General features: G+C 38.4%; 1 protein-coding gene across 5 annotated transcripts in view; it reads right to left on the bottom strand.

The window, feature by feature from the left end:
- Window positions 1-3,858: 3,858 nt before the first annotated feature.
- The window catches only part of nrxn2a (neurexin 2a), a 126,180-nt gene continuing 110,009 nt past the window's right edge, over window positions 3,859-20,029 (bottom strand). For 3 of the 5 annotated variants that reach the window (XM_065962821.1, XM_020633392.2, XM_065962822.1), the window contains 5 exons: window positions 14,912-15,083; window positions 11,402-11,491; window positions 9,723-10,051; window positions 7,634-7,718; window positions 3,859-6,405 (listed from right to left, as the gene is read on the bottom strand). In XM_065962821.1, the coding sequence (XP_065818893.1) occupies window positions 5,603-6,405; window positions 7,634-7,718; window positions 9,723-10,051; window positions 11,402-11,491; window positions 14,912-15,083 (1,479 nt within the window). In that variant the 3' untranslated portion in view covers window positions 3,859-5,602. The remainder of the gene's footprint in view (window positions 6,406-7,633; window positions 7,719-9,722; window positions 10,052-11,401; window positions 11,492-14,911; window positions 15,084-20,029) is intronic. The other 2 variants (XM_065962824.1, XM_065962823.1) reach the window with 1 other exon arrangement.

The raw sequence follows: 20,029 nt of genomic DNA on the forward strand, positions 1-20,029 counted from the left end.
TTTATTGTCACTGTATAAGTACAACGAAATATTGTTGGAGCAAGCCTGTAGATGCCTAATGTCAGAAAATATACAAATATACAAATACTAAAGGCAAATATTCAAATAAGAAATACAATTAAATAATACGATATAGTATACAACATACAATTAATTTTTCAGGTGACAGGTATAGAATAAATATATTAAATCCAAATATGCATATACTTGCGAGGGGTTGCAGAAACAAATTTGGCATAGACAAGTAAAAAAGAACTGTTTGTTTTATTAACTCATTTATTTATTTATTTTTGTTTTGCATTATATTTGAGATATATATTTTTTAAGATATCGGATTATTACTCTCGTCATAATATCATTATTGATAATTATTATTGTTACTATTTAATAATTAATCATTACTATTAATGTAGGACTATGTTATTATTGTAATATATGCTTTGTCAATCTTGTCACATTGATGCCGATAAAGCTTTCTGAATTCAATTGAATTATGTCACTGGGTGGATACAAAACAGTTTAAAGCACAGTTTTCTTAAATTTTAAAAATGTTGCTATGTTAATGTTAAAAATACAGTGTGCAATTAAAGTTGCAGTATGCAAAATTATTTCATTCGAATTTTACTTAAAAGGGAATATTACAATATCAAATTTATTGACACATTCCTTTGAATAGATGTGTGTATGATCTGTATTTGTCAGAGCAGTACAACTGAAAATGTGGGGTTTAGTTACCCTTTAAACATTCAGGTAATTCAGAACAAACAATCAGGGTTGGTTTGCACGTAAGCCAATCACATTGACTCTAAGAGGAGAATGTTTGGGTTGCAAACAGGTTGCAGTGGCAACTATTGGCTACATTCCATTGAAATATTCATGTTACATAATGCCACTTTAAACCACAACTATTTTTATTACAGATTAAATTAATGCTTAGTGTTAGTGTTATATACCTCACACAAGCTCTAATAAAGGTTGAAGTCAGATATTTTTTTATTGTAAGCCTTTAAGATATTCTGTATATTTCTCACAATGTTGGACTCCTGCTTTTTTTCTTCCATTTTGTTTACATTTTCAAGATTGCTTTGTGCATCCTGCAGTCCTCACACAACTTCATCTGCTGCTCCCCTGCTCTTTGAACAGTCTTGAGAAGTTGAAGGGAACTCTTTAGAAAAAAAACATCACTTAGCAGTAATATTATCGCTATAAAAGTCTAATGCGTTATTCAATTATTATCATTACATTTCAACTTGAAACAGATATAAGTCGAAGAAAAATCTTGTCCCATCCTTGGTGGGCAGTTTTTTGTCACCATGTCATCGGTATCAAAACATTCAATCACTAAGCTTTGGCAACTGCAAACCAGAGTCAAACAAAGTCTAATTTCTGTCCAAGCTCTCCAGCTGTATATGTTCCAAAGTTTACTCTACCATTATATTCATGTATTCACATGTGTGGGAGGTTTCTGGAAATGGGGAAATATTCAAATATAAAATAAGGCTCCAATATAACTTGACAAATTCACCAAGAAAATTTCAATTTATACAATTAACAATGTAATTACATTTGCAACAACTACAAACATTAATAGCTGTTTAAAGCCTTACGATAAAAAAAGACAGTTATAGGACAAATAGTCACATTCTTAATACTTACGATATAAAGAAATCCCAGCTTGAATGGTGGAGAAGAGGCAGGTCAGAATGAAAAGACTTGGCAGTTGTCATCTGGACTTCTCTTGTCATTGTTGTTTTGCCTATTTGGGCTTGTGACATCCCAAAAATGCTCAAAAGTGGCTTATCCTATCCCGTAACCAACCTTGTTGATACCTTATGTCAGCACAGATCAGACCTTACCTACACCAGACCTGCACTGACATCGCTCCTCACTCAGCCCACAGGGTTGTTTGCCATCCCTCTCAGCACAAGCAGGCTAATGGGACAGGTGACCCTACCGGTTTGAAATGCAATCTCACTAAATTCTTGTCTTTTTGTGTTAAACCTCTTTTGTTCTTGAAGAAATTGATGGCTACATTTGTGACTATGCTGCACATCACTCTGGCACTCAGTGACGTGGACCAGAGTTAACCTTTCTCTTCATCCTACAGTTCCTCTTGTCCTCAGCAGGGGGTAGTCAGACAACACACAATTTGTGTAAGTGCCAACGAACATGCAGTTAAAACAGAGTGGTGGACAAAACCGATTCTATTTCAACAATGCTTTTGTATAATTATGCATTTGAAACACAATGTCTGCTGTAAATAACACATACATTGTTAAAAATTGAACATATCAGATAAAAAGCACTTGTGAAAAATATGATTTTTGTGCTGATATGTTGTAAACCACTTCCAATATCATGTTTGGCATTATATGAGCTCTCTTGTGACTGATGAAAAACAAAGTTAACATGGAAGTGCCAAAATAACTGCATATGGCCCTTTTGAGCTGACCATAAAATTAAGTCAATAAAGAAAGGCTTAACTCAACTGCAGCATTGTGCAAAATGGTTTGGTCATTGTGGCTGCCCATGACAGCTATGTTGTAGATACATGTTAACTAACCCTTTAAAATTCTATTAAGCCTTTAAGTCATGCATAATAAAGAGCCTGGCTGCATGGAGTGACACATGAGTGCATCTCGCTGTCAGTTACATGTAGCCGCAGCTAAATTCAGACAATGATCTCGACCTCTATTCCCCCTCTCATTTAAATACATTCACTTCTGACCCCCCCAAAAAAACAAGACGGCACCGGCTTTAGTTCCAAAATCAAGGCCTCAATACGCTCAATACATGCCTCAACAGTGGCTATACCAACTACCTATATACAGTCTGTATTCAAACCCTCAAAGCTGTGCTGCTTCATTTCCCATCATGCAAGGTGTTAGCATCTTTTCAAAGATAAATCCTTCTGAAAGAAACTCACAGCTTTGTGCTACAACATTTTTAACTATTTAAATTTTCTGATTTTTCATCCACAACATCAAGGGATATCATTTGGACAAAGAACATGATTTTTTTAAATTTTAATTGGCCTTTTGATTTGCCAGAGAATGACAGGATGAATGGAGAAGAAAGAGTGGGAGGTGACATGCAGCAATAGGCTGAGGGTTGGAGTCCAACCCAGGGCTGCAGCCTCTGTATTACCAACTGAGTTAAACCAGTGTCCAAGTCCAACAGCTTTTAATACACTGTCTTTAAAAAAATATAATTGCTGGTCAGATTCAGTCTAACTTCAAACTTTTTTTTTTTTACTGGAGCCATGAACTAGATGGCAGCAGCAGTGTAAGGTGCAGAAAAACCCTTAAACATTTCATTTCATAATAAATAATGGACATCAAGGCATTACTAACACACCAGCGAGGAAGGGAGAGAGATCATTTGAGAGAGGGAGAGAGAGAGAGAGAGAGAGAGAGAGAGAGAGAGAGAGAGAGAGGAGATGATGATGAAACTCAAGTGTAAGAAGCATATAAAAACACATCATGGACTGCAATTTGTGTGAAACGGCATCTCTTCATGTTAAACATGTTAACTTATCTTGTTAGCAAAGTGTGACCTGTGTAAAATTACATCATTGTGAATTCATTACGTTTCTTTTGTCCCAAAAGCTTAATTATCAGTCCACAAATGTATGCAATAAGTGCAGTGTATAAATATTTCAAAGCATGAAGCTGGGAAAGGATGCACTTCATTTACCACAAAAGTGCTACCTGAAATTCTTACTCACTTCAAATTCCCCTGACCTAGATAGCCCTTTTTTTTTTTCAGTGAGTATGTGAAATAATATCTTCACTAAGAAAGACACAGAAAGAGTGTTTCTTTGTGAATCTGTAAGAAGCAACACACAACACAGGTGTGTACAAAGTATATAATCAAGTGTATTTTCATATTTATCCACGTTCTGTACACATATTAATCCATTTCACATGAACACTATACAATAGCAATGAGTGAGGGATGGAATATTTTCTGAGTGCTGAGCAGCTCATGTTGAATGGCACTTTCATAAAAAAAAAGAACAAGGAATCACAGAGCATGAATAAGTAAATGTAGACATAACTCAACACAGAAAATGGCTTTATATTATCAGATCCATTGAGTAACAGATTCAGCACATATAAAATGCACAATGCAACAAACATCTGTTTGCTTTGTCCTTGTGTTTTCTCTGCACAATCTGAAATCGTAAATAATGCAGAAACAGAAGATGTTTGCAGCTATCAGAGGAAAGTGTGCTCTTCGTCTGGATTGAAGTCAAAGGCAATCTAAAATGTAACGTGTTAAGAGGAGTGGTAACAAGATACATCAATATCAGAGAAATATCAATACAATTCACAAACCTTCAATTATTCATCTCATAGAAGTCTTTTTGTAACTGATAGAAAAAAAAAACAATACGTTTGGCTGCTTTACAAGGAATATCTATGTCTCAAAGATATGTTTACATTTTCCGTGTGCTTTTGAATTATCCCATGACAGTTTGGAGTAAGGAAAACATTGAGAGAGAGCCAGACTCTGCTGAGGCGCCTTGGTTCTCCCTTTAATAGAAGAAAAACTCTCTCGTAAGTGAATCCCCCAATATTCCTGTGAAGTCCAGGTTCTGGTGGTTTTGATGTTGTCATGGAATCTGTGGTGGTCGGAGGGCGGCAGAGCATCTCAGATGATTCTTCTTCTTCTTCTTCATACCTGTTCCCCTGCATACACAACACTTTTCATATCTGCTGACCTTCATATGTACATACTAGCAATGTTTACGGATAAATACCTTCACTGGTGTAGACTGACTTGTTCACAATTATTCCTACTAGGAATGGCATGGCAGATCAACTGTGAAATCTCACATAGTTAATGCTTATGATCCATCATATTATACGGTTTGTTGAGTGGTGACATCATCCCTTGAAAATGCTGTACTTTTCACCAGGAGAGCTAAATATCATGCTTCATTTATGATGGTGATGGTGAATCAGCAACATAATACCATCTCTTGTGGACAGATCGAGGCAGAGTGACTGGGGAATCTTAAAAGCACATGACATAACAGGGACGCTGCAGAGATGATGTCTTATCCAAATAAAGGCATTTCTTTTTGCAGTGTAGTCGGAATTACTGGGCTGCTCTCTGCTCATCTACCGTAACAATTCAATAACTGGCCTGTTCTGCCTCATATATCATAATGGGGACATTGAGACTTGAGATAGGGCATTACAAAGAAGTACAAAGAAAACATTTAGGCAAATCTGTCTGGATGTTCTCAGCACTTTCTTCACTGCACCATGCTATATACAAAGCCTATGTGGATGTGCCTCTTAAACATAAAAAAAAAAATGGTTCGCTAACAAATAGTCGGTGAACGCAGACTGAGTGCACGTTGTGACGTAGAGGATGAGTCAGATCTCGTGCTGTTGATGAGGGTTTTTTATCACGAATAGGAGCTGAGCAACCTTGACTCTGGAGGAAGAAGTCACTGTTTAAAGTAATACAGTTTCTTTGTGCAGCTGAATTTTGTTTCCTGTGAAATTTCTCTGACAAAACAAGGGAGCAAAATGAAAGCATCTTCTCTCGTCCTCTTGTCCCAGTCCAAACTTGCCCTCATTGTTCTCTAGACGTAATATTCTTTGTCCTTGTTCTTTTTGCCCTTTGTGATTGCCTTGGCCACGGAGGCCGTTGGTGTGCTTTTGTCCTTAACCACTGCTCCGTTGCCCTCCACAGTGGAATTGTTGGCAAAATTGTGGCTCTGGTCTGACTGGTAGGAGCCCTCGTCCCGGTTGCGGTACTTGTACATGGCATAGAGGAGTATAAGGATGCAGAGAGCAGCAGCAGCCACAATACCAACAACCATCCCCGTGGTGCTACTGGACTCCCTGATCACCTCCACGGCACCCGGTTGGCTCTTTTCGTCGGAGACTGTGGGGTTGGCTGTGGGCACATGGGGAAAATTGGGGGGGTAAGTTAGTCCTGGTGTGTTTCGGGAGGATGGAGGAGCAGGGGGCAGAAGCACCTGGTCACGGGTGTTCATTTTGCCTGCAGGGATGTGGAGCTGGTCAGGGTTGGTGGTGGGAACATAAGGAGGTAGGGGGCGGGGTTTCTGGACTCCACCCTCACCAGAGGTGGGAGGTGGAGGAAGGACTGTCCTGTCAGTGACCATGGGAGAGTTATTATTGTAAAAGTCCTCGTCATCTGATTCCGTCATCTCCCCAGAGCCGAAGGCCGAGACCTCCACAGGGTCACCACAGTCCTCCTGGTCCGGGGGGCAGGAAGGGTGAGGAGGGAGAATCAGGGACTCTTTGGTGGTTTCAAGAGGGGAGAGGAGGGTAGGGGGAGGAGGGATGACGGGGTAACGGGTGGCGATGGATGGGGGCTCAAGGGAATCCACTGTAATAATAGGCAACACTAATTCACCTCCTAGAAAGGAAACAGAAAAGGTAGGGGATCCTAAATTAGAACAGAATCATATTCTGACTGTGCTCATTAAAACAGAAGCACAATCTGCTCATTATAAAGAAAATTCCTCTGTTACTCAGACATTTGATTTGCTAGCTCGTTATCAGTGATATCAATTCCAATCACACAATGCTCATCTTTACATTAAAGGACTTGTGTGCATCAACAGAAAGAAACGCTGTTTTTTTCTTGTGCAGTTTTTTGCTTCTTACATGAAGCCAATGTGTGGGTGTACAGATTAAGAATGTTTCAATATTATGCAAATGTAACACAGTAAAGCGAGAACATTAAAGAGCTCACATGTAGACACAAAAATACAAGATGGCCCATAAAAGGCGGCAGCTGAACGAAGAGCATACAACAAACATGACAGACAGAAGAACAGTAAATGAAATTGCCATGCTGCTGTATGCACGTCTGGAAGCAGGGACCAAGGGGGTGACAAGAGAAATCACAGACAGGTTATTGAAAGAAGCACAAGTGGAATATATATTGAAAGCAACCCATGCGTCTTGTGTGTGCGTTGTTATGTTAAATCAACTTGAATACAGATTCCTAATCAAAACAAATCCCATATATATCTAGCTGTACGTTCACAATAAATATCCCAACAAATATGATCCATCACAGCATTTTAATTTGACTCAGATCCGACTCTGAGGTCAGAATGTCCTCTGGTTGTGGAGGAATATTTCAGTCTGCAGAGTTTAGTTATTTATGGCTGCTAGGCTCTCTTTCATCATTATTTGAGTCACGCTTTGCAGGGCCGGTCAACAACAAACAATTCCGATAAGGTCAGATTAATAATTGAAGCTACCATAATAAGGGCACACTCCTTTTTAAGTTCCACAGCTTGTTTCTGTCACAAGCCTGATTTGCTGTCCACACTCAGACACCCTTAATGACTGCTGGGCTCAGTATAGAGATGTTTTTCTGTCCATTTAGTAACATACAGACAGGACTTAAAAGCAAATACAAAGGATGAATGGAGGCTGGTATGTAACAAGTATCCAAATGAGGACAGCTGTTTGACTGAGCCTGTGAATAAATGAGTGTATAATAGCTGCAGAAACATAAACAAATACAAGAGAGACAGTTTGGAAATAATGATGCCTCAGTGTCTGCAATTCTTGGTAAAGTAACATCACTGGCTGTACACCAATCTTTTTGTTCCCCATGCCTGACCCACCTGTTCCTGGCTCACACTCCTCCAGGTCCTCATCATCACTCGGACACTCGGCTGATGCCACTAGAATATCATCAGAGTTCTGGGGCTGAAAGGAAAGAGAGAAACATTCTAACAAACATGCATTCAACGCATCCCCATCTTCTAGAATTGTGCTTTCTTTTTTAACGAGTGTGTTTTCTGTTTGTTGGCTGTCCTATTTGATGAAAAATTGCAGCACGCAGCAGTGTACTCCTCCAATGTTTTTGCTCGGAGCAACACTAGCAAGACTACAAATCCAAAATGTGCCCATATGCAGCTTCTTTTTTTTTTTTTTTCCCTCAGCCCTGTGGCTGACTCTATGTGTTTACAAACAGAGAAGGAGCAACACTGATGGAGAGCAAATACTCAGAGGGATATGTCCATGTTTTTGTGTCAGCATTCATAATTTGCTTTTCATACATATTAAAATATCACTCCAAAAACTGAATTCCACATGTCAAAATATGACTCAAGTTGCACAGAGGGTGCAGAATACCTGAACGGAGCAGGAAAGGAGGCTACTTAATGGACCACTTGGATAAATTAAATATACAGAGAAGTCAGTTTGAGAGAATGTGGAGCAGAGAAAGGTAATGTACAATGCACTCTTTCTTTTTCCTCAAAAAGGCAAAAGGATTTTCTCTGAAATATCAGGAATTCTAGTACAAAGGCTGAAATCCTTCCAGAGTGGCAGCTTCGAGTATCTGGATTCATATCAACTCTGTCACGTTCACCGGTCTAAATGTAGCATTGTGACTCCTTGATGTGTGAAAATCTGTTCTTCAAATGTTTTCAATAAAAAGCCTTTTTGTTTTTGGCATCCAAAAATATATTCAGGCCTGAATGCTGTTATCATTAACGTGATCATTTTCCACTTAAAATAAATGAATCATTTATTGAGTTCAAAAACACAGAGAACAAAACCTGTTGTATGACAGTCCTCTCTTGGTGATCGGTGAATTTACAAACTACAGACTTCTGTTCAAAGAGGAGAAAATGTTTTGCTATTGGACTTTTAATACAAGTTTTGATATTTATGATGAGGATGTTCAGTGACATGAGTAGATTATGGAGATTTCAGGTGTGGTATTTACACCTTTAGCTCTCTTCTTAACAGAACACAAAGAGAACATAGAGACATGTATGTTGTGTTGCTGATTTTTTCTTTACTTTGGAAGAGAATGACATCTGAATATAATTATAAACAAGAATATTGATTGACATTGAATCAATTGAATGCTCTCTAATAAGCAAAGTATCATTGACACTTGTTTAAGATGTCCATCTCTCTGTAAACTTAGTGGAATTACCAAATTATTTTACAGGTGTTTTGTATAAAACATATATTTTATTTCCTTCTTTTTAAGACTATAATTTGCTAAAATGTCTTGTTTCTTATAATTGGTATTACATAACGGGCAAAGACATTTTCAATACCTTAATGAAAAAAGAACACTGGTGTTAATTTTAAGGAAATTACAAATGAATATGTGCAACAACGAAAGGAAAAAAACAACAACGCACTGCTCCCCAACTGCCATTCACCAACATCATAAAAAGATGAGTCATAGGCTTTGTTTTCTGACACTGTTGCGCCTTTTGCCCTCTGTTACAAAACTTCAACATCATTAATTTTTCCTTCTGGAAATGGAAATCAAACCTTAATTTTAAAGCTACTGTGAGTGTTACCTCCAGTGTATTCACTCATCTTGTCCTGTACATGCATAAGAGTAATTCTGTTACACAAAAAAATCCCCCTGCTGTCTTAGACTTTGCAAACATATCACTCAATGTGAATCTTTTCAGCAGAAAAAGTCAATAAAGGCACTTCCTGTCTGGGAGCTGCAAAGCGCTTTGTCTGGCATGCCCGTGGCAGCACTGACTGGCATTAAAAATAACTCGATAGAAATAGTCCATCTTTTTGCTGATGGTGTTGTTTGCGCTCGTAGGTCATAAAGAGGCATCAGAATTAATTTTAGTCTGTTTCATAACTCATTTAAAACTCCCCACAGAAGGTTTACGTTATAAAACATTTCACCTCTAACTGTCTCTGGAAATATTCCTCTCTGACCTTTGAGATGCTCTCCCTCAGGCTGGGCGACCTCTGCCTGCGAGTGGTGGTTGTAGCCATAGTGGTGGTGGTCTCCATGATTGTGGTGGACATGTCAGACACTGCTAGCGGGGTGGCAGAGGTGGTGTCGGTGGTCATCACGGTGAGCGAGTCCCCGACCAGACGCAGGTTTCCCTCCACCTGCACGCTGGGATCATTCTCTGCTGCCAGCTTGAGCACCTGGAGGCCATTGTAATAAAGGCCTGAAATCTGACCCTGGAAGGGCCGGCCCTTGTCCTGGCCACCAATTTTAATGGCCGCCTGGCTATTAAAGATGGTCAACTGTCTCCCTAAAGTTAGACATAGACATGAAGAGAGAGACAGAGGTGGAATAATGGAGAGAACAGTAGAGCAGACATAGAAGAGTCATATGGGAGAGCTTACACAGAGAGGTCATTTGAACCAGGTTTGATTCGGGATCATAACATTCATAGTTAGAAATTTAAGATTTAGATTTAGATGTTAGTCTCAAGGTGGGGGGAGGGTAGTTAGCAGAGGTTTACATTTTTCAGGTGAAGAGTAGAGCCTATGTTTAAGAGGCGATTTAATTGTTTTGTTGGGAGAGATTGTCATTTTGAATTGGCACTGACTTAACAGAGTGTCTGCAGGGAAAAAGGAGACAGATGGTTTTTCAAGGAAATCTATTTATCTCTTAACTCCAGAGCAGACGGTGCAGGGATGCAAATCTTATGGCTTCTTTTACTCAAATAGCCAAATAATTAAGATGGCAGTTTTCCTTTACTTAACACTATCTACTTTTGAATGACACTAAAAGCCCCTCCTTCCTCCATCCATCCTTCCATCATTGGCCATTAGCTCTTTGAAACATGCTCTGCTCTGGTTTCCCTCTAGTCCAATTGTTTCACCTGCTCAAAGATATCTAATGGCACCATTGTCAGTGGCTTCACTGATAAGCAGTGTTACATCACGGGAGGAGGACTGCAGTAATGGGCCCTTCTCAGGGGAATACTTATTAGCAAAGTTAATGGCTGCAAACAGTGATCTACTTTAACAGCCTGTCACGGCTGTTTTGTCACAGCAAAAGTCTTGAGCTCGGGAGTCTGACATGGTCGTTGTAGTACAAGGTGAGACACCATAAGGTTGAAGGGAACAGGGAGGGAGAGGAAGTTCATTGGGAGAAAACACATCCAGGTTACTATGATGTTTCATTTTTTTGATAAATTCCAGTTTAGGAGGATTGATTATCTCACATGTTAGTTTTGATGGTGTTGATGGCACACAGCAGTTTTAATAGTTTTTTGTAATTACACACAATGTCTAATTACACACAGTGGTTAAGAGGGTTATGTAGGGTTAGACAAGGGTTATGTGTTTTTAGAAAATCGGTTTAAAATCTTTGTTAAGATGCAGTTTTTCCCACAAGATGTAAGGATGACAAAGAGCAAACAGCAAGTACGCCACATCCCTTTGACGGGCCTTTTCTTTTTTAAGGAGCTAGTTAAAGCTTTATTTTAATCATCAAAATGTACAACCAAAAAAAAGTTCCAATTAAAAATGAAGGCATACGTCTCTGTTACTGCATCTTTGTACCCCTTGTCTTCTGGCTCTGCACCTCTCATGGGGAGAAGGTTATTTAGTGGTTATTTCAAGGATTAATTAATCAATCATTTATTTTTTACCTTTATCGAGTAGCCACTCGTCAACTACCCGACCGAGTCTGTATGGGATTCTTTGTCTAGCAATAGCCAGTCGTTCATTATCATAGTGTCCTTCAAAGAATTTGGAGAGACAGATTAAAGGTTAAAGTCTGCAGGCTGAAAGAGCACATGGTTAGATACAGTGTTATAATGGCCAACAGGTTTAACAAGTTATCAATTTTAACTCGGCTGTGAGTTAAAAGAAACTTGTGCGGCAGTGTTATCTAGTTATAAGTAATAACAGCGTCAATGCTAGTTAGAGAAACGTTTAGGCTATTTGTAATGCGCTACACTAGTTAGTGTCATTTAGTTCATTTAGTTCATTTAATCAAAGCATCATCTTCTGAAAAAAAGCAATTACAGTAAAATATCAAATCATTTAATGCACATTTAAAACAGAAGTTATTTCAGGAAAAAACACAACAAGAAAGGCTTCAATACATTCATTTACAACCTCTGAATAGAATCATTATGGAGCCAAAGTCTTGCCCCACTTCTGTTCCACAAAGTATTTTAACAATGAACTTTAAAATGAACATTATGTTCTTACTCCAATGAGATGTCCACTGCATCTCTTTATCAAAAGCTCATTGGAGCCCCTGAAGTTTACTCCTGTTGTTTTTCAAGATTGTCAGACTTTATTATGAAGTGCTGGTTGAACATTTAGCATTTACACCCGTTTCTGATCTACTTAAGGAAGATTTGTTGAAAAAGCAAAACTACATAGTGGAATCAGAGCGAACAGTCCAGAGACTGCCCTCAAGTTGGCCATGACTTCAGCTCTCTATTGAAGACATGCAAACACACAAGATTGTTTAACCAATGAAAAGTACCCTGGGAAATATACTGTAGGAGGCAAAACTTAAACATCAAATGTGTGGCAAAGTTTCAGCCAAGTTTCATGATTTGCTCAAACAATGATCTATAGTGTATTATTTCAAACTTGGCTAAAAGTCTTAAGTACCTTGTTTTTCTATAACATATCTGCAAAGTTGTCACTCTTAATGTCACTGTCTGTCCAATGTGTTCTACTTAAATGTATACAGGAGAGGTTCTTTAAATATTTTCATGTGGGGGGGGGGGGGGGGGGTGCTGTATAATGCATTAAGAGACATTCTAGAAAAAGTGCATCTGTGTAGTGTACCTGGTTTATACAATCAGGTAGTGTGAAACATGTTAAACCCACATATTGGGCAAACAATAAGGACATAAATTACAGTAAAACCCTTACAATGTTGTTTGAAACCTCTAAAGCCCAGGAAGAGGACCCAGGTAGAATAGCTGAGCTCTAGGGTACATCTAATGGGGATCCTTACAAATAAACAAATAAAAAAGGATAAGTATTAAAGTCTAAGAAATAAAGTACATGACAGTTTTTAGGTGAAGCTAATGTTTTAGTTAAAGGCTTCAGTGTACGGGAGGTTTAATCTGGGTATGAAGCTGCAGGCGGTGCCTTTATAACACTAATGTTAGGTTACATTTGATAATATGTCTAACTGTTCTGTTTCCTAATTCACCATATTGTCATCTGTTCTGTGTACGCTTTCTTTACAGCTAATTCCCCCTCTTCAATCACGGCTGTTAACACTTTATGCATTCTCGTCAGAAATGTTTAAAAAACACACTGATTACTCAGAGGGGGCTGGCAAACCGTGCACGACACACACAGCGCGAGCATTAGACAGATTTTATTCATGTGTGACTGCAGCATGTGTGTGCATGTGTGTGTACTTGAAGCACCAGCTGGAGGCAGAGGAGAGATTTGGTTTCCTCCCGCTATGCCAGCTGGTGCACCTGTTCTAAATAAGGTTGATTGGTGGATTGGTTCAGAACAGGTTAATGCACAGCTGGCCGTGATCACATTATGTATGTTTGGACTCAGTGTATATTTGGTTTGGTGGGTGCATAAGTTTGTGAGCTTTCAACTTTCGCTCTGTTGTTTGGCAAGATGTAACATGTCTTTGTGTTTTTCTATATCAGCCATTTTGTCTGTTAGCATTTATTGCAGTGTTGGTTTTCTATGCATAGCAATGAATGCATTGGAATGTAATTTAAATATATCAACTTAATGTCTCATTATGGAAGGGATCATTAATATATTTTTGAATGGTTGAAAGCTCCTGTGAGGATTTTTTTAGCTGGTTATGAAACAGACTGAAATTAATATTGATGCCTCTTTAAGATCTACAGAAGCAAACAAGACAAAAAAATAACTGAAAACATTTCTCTTTAAAAGAGCGTTGCCCCCATAGAACAGACTTCACCTGGCACATCAAGCTCATATGATTTTATAAATGTAAATTAACTCAGCTTGCTGTGACAGTTTGATGCTTGTACCCCGCGGTTTTGTTCTTAAGTGTTTTCAGGCTCATTTATGTATCAGTCTGAGATTTGTTTTAAAACTAAAGTGCATTATACACAACATGTATTATTACTGTTATTAGTATCAGCAACAAGACTGATTATATCTATATAGTTATTTCTAAGGTCTGAAACTACTGCCGCAGGGTAGATGTCAGACAAAGCGAATGGCTGCACGCTGATCAAACAGACCTTGTTTATATTTTTCCACAGTAAAGATTCTAATTAATTTGATTGTTCACGTATAGCAGGATGATATTTATTGTCAAGAAACGGTCCTGACGCATTAGGAAAGCGACTTTGTCATTACAGAGCTGAGCCCTATAACTGACAGTTTACAGTTTAAATTCAGCCAAATCCATCAATCTGTGCATGTCAATGAGACAAAATGCTAAGGTGACCTTTCCACTGGAATGATGTATGTAAATTTAAGCATATACAAAACTAAACTGCCATTGTCAACAAGAATTTATCAGCTGAATAAATAGCACCACATTCAGAGGTGTAAGTCAACGCTGTCTCTTTAAATGTGGTCCAGAGGTTGGTTCATTTATAACAAATAGATAAGAACTATAATAAGACATAAACAACATAAGAATTAAAGAATTATCTCTTTTGAAAACCTGCATATCCATAACATATTCATAAAACACCACTTTAAGAGAGGGGGATGAAGAAGCTGATCAAATTTACTGTTTAAGAAAACCTTTTTCTAATCTGCGTCTCTTATCCTTCACCGGCGGTCTGACAAACTGGCAGCACAAACAACAGTGGCTGATGACATTTTTTTACCATGTGAGATATCGTTAGGAAGACAGCTGGGGGCAAATGAATCAATTTCAGATTATGATATTGTTCAGCCAATATGCCATGTCCAATTGTATGTGTGTGCCAACTTAATGGATATCTTATAGAGCCATGCAATGACTAGAAGGGAAAACTGATTTAAAATAAGACACAAGGCAATTTTCCAATCTTTTTCTTTTTTTTTTTTTGCAAACAGTATATTTCCCAACTGCTCATTTGAAGATTCATGTTAAAAAAAAAACAAACAGCCATGCAATCCTCTCGCTAATCCAGTTGCGTCATGCTTCATCTTTGTATCCACATACATTTTCACATCAGTCTTACCTGGAGGGTAACGCTCAATAACCGGATGGTTGTCCACCTGGAGCGTGGCATTGCCACCGCTGCGTGTGAAGCGTACAACATGGTACTTGCCGTCGTTTACTAAGACAGCAGGCTCATCAATGGTGATGTCATCTGTCCCCACGTTGAAGATGACACCAATCTTTCCTTGATCCTGCAGATGCAAAAAAAAATAATTTATATGAAGATAAAAAAAAAAGAGGCAATATTCCCTCTTAATGTGTGACACGATAGAGTTTCCATACACTTTAGGGGGTGTCTAGCCAGAGCCCTTGTTGAAGCAGGAAAAGAATATCTTTAGTGACACAGACAGTATGTTTGGTTCTTTCTTTAGGGTTCAGTGCCATTCTCCTTCAGCAGCCCGCTCAGGTTTCTCGATGTGGATCACTCTTGACAGAATCCTGCCGCTACTCTTTTGGTTGACCAACTCCTCTCCTTGTCAGCCTCTCCCAGCTCCTGCCAACCTTCCTCAAAGATCAAAGCTGCTCCAGGAGGCAGCCTTTGGGTGGCTCTGATAAGAAACACTGCCAACACACTGTGTGGGGTCTCTTGTTCCTGTCTAGCCTTTGCAAAGTCTCTAACTTGTACTCTTTCTAAATGCAGCACAAGGTCAAAGTGCGATGGTGGTATTTAAGAAACAGTACACGATTCTGCAGCATGACACAGAGATTACCTTGCTCCTTTATTCTGCTGACTCCCTGCTAACTTCTCCATTAAGGAGGATAGAATAGAGGTTTGTTGCCATTTGCACATGAACAAACACACTGTACAAAAACTACAATGTATATTTTTTCTTAACTTTTTTTTTACAACAGTTTCTTTTTATTTTGCTGCTCTCTAATCTTTTAAATTTCTCGATTTTGAAAAAGTTTACTGCAATTACCCTCGAAATTACAAGAAAAACTAAAACTAGAAAAAAAAGTATTCGATGTAGAATGTCAATCAACCATTATAATATGACAAAAAGTATTTGAGAAGCCTGAAGATCGGGAGCAACAATTCAAATAACAGATAGTGAAGTGTTTATGCAACAAATGCCTGTATAGTATGTCTCACATGCGCGCTTGCACAAAGCTATAACCTCCTTACATAACATCAATATTAGAGCGTCTTTCAAGCTTTGTAGTTTGCTCCATATCCTTTGTCTCTGAGCGGTGTTCTATAAAAGAGTCTGGAGGTTTTTATTTACTTTTATTTATTCACTTTTTATTCTCCACTTCAGCATCTGCTTGCACTATATCCCACCTCAGAGGAAGTAAACGGAGAAATTGGCTGGTGTAGTGTTTCGTTGAAAGGAAAATCTCAGAGGCAGCTGGGCTGCATGGCACACAATGAGCACATTATTTACTGACCTTATAGACATGATGTAAATAACTTCCACTGTGGGTCTTGCATTAGATTTCATGGCTTTCCTGTCAGGACTCACTTACACAGCTCACTCCGTGTCATGTGCCATTTAATATAACTGACTGTTCCCTTTCTTTCATACCTCAAATATTGCATTACTCACTGGTAGAACAAAATGTCAAGTATGTGGACAGAAATACTTATTTTCTCGCCTTGATGGTGGCTGCTATTGTGTGATGTAAAAACCTGTCCCTGAGCTTTGCTCTCTCCCCATAATCATATGTAAAACCCTTCCAGAAGCCTTTTGAATTTGACATAATTATTCATGCTGTCACAGTTGGTTTTAAATACAGAAAGTGTTACGTCCTCAGAGACCTTGAACGTCTCATTTATAATATGCTCTTAAGCTTGAAAAATTAGCTGTCATTATATTTCTTTACTAAAGGAGTTCTGTCACCAAACTCAGCTGTGACATCTTTCCTTACCTTGTGAACCCAGGACGAGGCGACTATGTGTCGCAGATTTATGACACATGAACTACAACTTGATAATCGGATTCACACCAGCCAAACATGATAAAAACCCAGCATGACAGATGTCTACTGACTCATAGCCACACACTATGAAGCTAGAAGTTAATTAAGGACAGTGGGTCTCTTAGTAAGTCACTATCAGTAGATTAGAAAATCCTGCTGTAAGATATTGTATGATCCACAATGAACTTGAGTATTTATTTGATTTAATATAGTTTATATTTATTCCTACATATTGCAAATACACTTGCCTTAAAAAAAAAACAAAACCTTACTTTTCCACATTTTACAATGCAACAACCTGGACTTAAAGCAGACTTATCATTTTAACTGTTTGATTAACAAACAACAAGATATTGGTATGTTCAAAAAGCAGATGCACAAATTGGATTTATGATCAAAGTACATAAAGCTTTTGACCATTCTTATTTGTAAAAAAAATAAATAAAAAGAATAAAGGAGTCCTAATATGTAGTTTGTAATGTTATATATTGTCTATATCATTCAACCCTAGAAGTCTTTATTTATTTGCAGTTGTTTCATGTGAATATGCAGAAAAGTCGAGGGCTGGTAATACTTATGCAAGTTGGTTTCAGAAGGTAGAGCTGCATACTTAACTCTGTCCTTATCACACTATGATGTCTTTGCAAGAAACACATTGCAATGTCTGTATTTTTCGCAATGAATGAGAAATATAATTTTCATTAAACAAGCAATGCTTTTTCTCAGCATGAGCACATCTTTGGCTGGATCCCTTGGTTCAACAGCCATCTCTTTAAAGCATTTGGATGCAGTCAGATGAAGACCAAGCTATCTACCAGCCACCCTCAGGTTAACTGTTGACATTTAAGTGGTGAACAGACAGAAATCTATGGGGATTTGTTTGGATTCAGGAGAGACACGTTGCACACACAGGTACATGTGTAAAACATAAAGATGAGCAGATAGCCGTAAGAGCTGTGAGTAATAGCTAATAAGAGCTCTTCAGTTTTTGATGATTTAAGCAATATCACACGAGAGGCAGTGATGTACTGAATATCGGCACTGCAGTGACATGTGTGCCTAATATCATGATCACATTATATGTGAAAAGAAATTAATTTGATCATGAAGCCAGGGAAATTGGAGTCTGCTGTGTGATTCTGGGGTATGAGATTGATGCATAAAGAAAAATTCATTCAGCTGTAAATGTTAAAGTATTCAGAACTCCTTGGCTTAGGAGGAGTGATATATATTGTGGAAAATCCCAGTGATATTGTTCTGGGAATTCCTCTTATCCAATCAGATTGCTTGGTTGGAACTAACTGTTGTATAATATATAACAATGTTATCTCACATAGCATGTTTTTTTTATTGTGCAGGCCTAATAAAAGGTTTCTTTCACTTCACTTTTCCAAAAAAGCAAACTGATACAAATTCATCAGGCAGCTACATGGTAATGCAGCCTAAGGTCATGTTCAGCCCTCTGTCGTCCTCTGGAAAAACAATTAAAATCTCCGGGGCCCTGAACAGTCTGCCGGGGGCTTCATATGGCTTCAACAAAAGAGTTGCTTCCATTTTGCTAACTCAGTATTAGAGCGTGATTACAAAACAGCCCCAAAGCACCTCCAGACAGTTGGCAAAACAACAGCCCAACAGCCCGGCCTCTCCAGTTCACGTTACTCTTTTCTTTTGCAAGCAGCAACTTAAAGCCCATGTGTTCAGGTATAAAGCTAGTCAGGTACATCCTCATGAATAAGCCACGTAGTCTCCCACCAAGCTGTTTCGACATCAGCTCTGACAGAGAGAGCATTTTCCTCTGAGCATAGCCGCTCCCCAAAGCAGCTTTCACAGAGGGAGCTCAGACCTGATCTGAGCTGCAGCCTCTGCTAATTCATATTAAAGGAGATGGATTCATTATTGTAAGAATATGTCGATGTAAGGCTTTATCTTGGATGAGATGAATAAAAAAGGACTATGATTCTTCTATTTTTAGACATGCACTGGCACACACTGGAAAGCGAACCTTATTTGACTCATTTATCTGCAGGTTGCAGTTTGTTGCAGGTTAACTTTCTCAACACTGAACACATGGACTCTTAACCGCAGTGAATACCTTACAAGCAGGGGGGAATTTGCATCAACACTGCAGGAAAATGTCGGCACTTTCTATCACTCCTTGTCCCACAGGAATGATAGAGTAGCTCCTCGTCATACTCAGCACAGTGATCGGTGCGTATGGCTATTATAAAAGAAACCGGGTAAATAAAAACAGCTGCAAAGCACTTTTTGAATCCTCAGGGTGAAACCAGCCATCTATCTCTTTAAAGAAAAAAAAAAGAAGATGGCTGGATGGGAAAAAAAACCCAGATCATTATAAATAATCAAAATTCTTCAAACTGCTTTCTGTGCCATCATGTAAGCTGTTTTTTAATTCCTTTGAACTGCTTCACATTTCCCAAACGATCAAAGGCACCTATTCTCTCTTCCATCTGAACATTTCTTCTTGTTATTGTAAAATGTATTTTAGCTGTGGGGGGAAAACTGCGCTTGCAAAAAAAAAGAAAAAAAGAGAAAGAAAAGAAAAAGGACCATTTAAAAAGATGAGTATTTAGGAACCACAGCGCACAACATCAGACTTTGTGGCTACCTTATCCATCATAAATGTGAAATGAGGAATCTGACGCACACACAGACTCAAAAGTAGTGGGCCTTTCGAAGTGTTCTCCTGAAATAAATACATTCATGAGGTCTGTGTGAAGCATTTGCATTCCTGCGCAGGACGAGGACATTTTCCTATTCAGACTTTACAGTTGGAAGCCATATCGCTGAAGCCATTGCCTAATATAAACGCATAAATAATGTAACAATGTAATCACAGAGGTCCACGCAAACAACATCAGGTTACCATCACTTTGTTTATCCTTCTGTAGTCGAAGCGCCGATGTTTAGAATTGTTCCTTAAGCATAGCTAATATTTTGCTATTTGTTTTATCTTTTATCTGTTTAGACACTCATTAAAACAACTAATTGTCTCTCTGCTGCAGACTGAGCATGTGGTTTTCAAAGCTAGTGTTTGCACAGCTCAGATGAATAATGTGACCATAAATATAGCAATTTCCTTTAACAAGTTCTTCATGTTTATTTGTTGAATATGGAGTTATCTGTGAATTAGAATTGTTAATTATGCAGCATTTAAATCCCTGACAATCGTGTTTAATTTGTAGCTGTAAAACCTTCA

The sequence above is a fragment of the Labrus bergylta genome, chromosome 14, assembly GCF_963930695.1.
Source record: "Labrus bergylta chromosome 14, fLabBer1.1, whole genome shotgun sequence".
Lineage (NCBI taxonomy): Eukaryota > Metazoa > Chordata > Actinopteri > Labriformes > Labridae > Labrus > Labrus bergylta.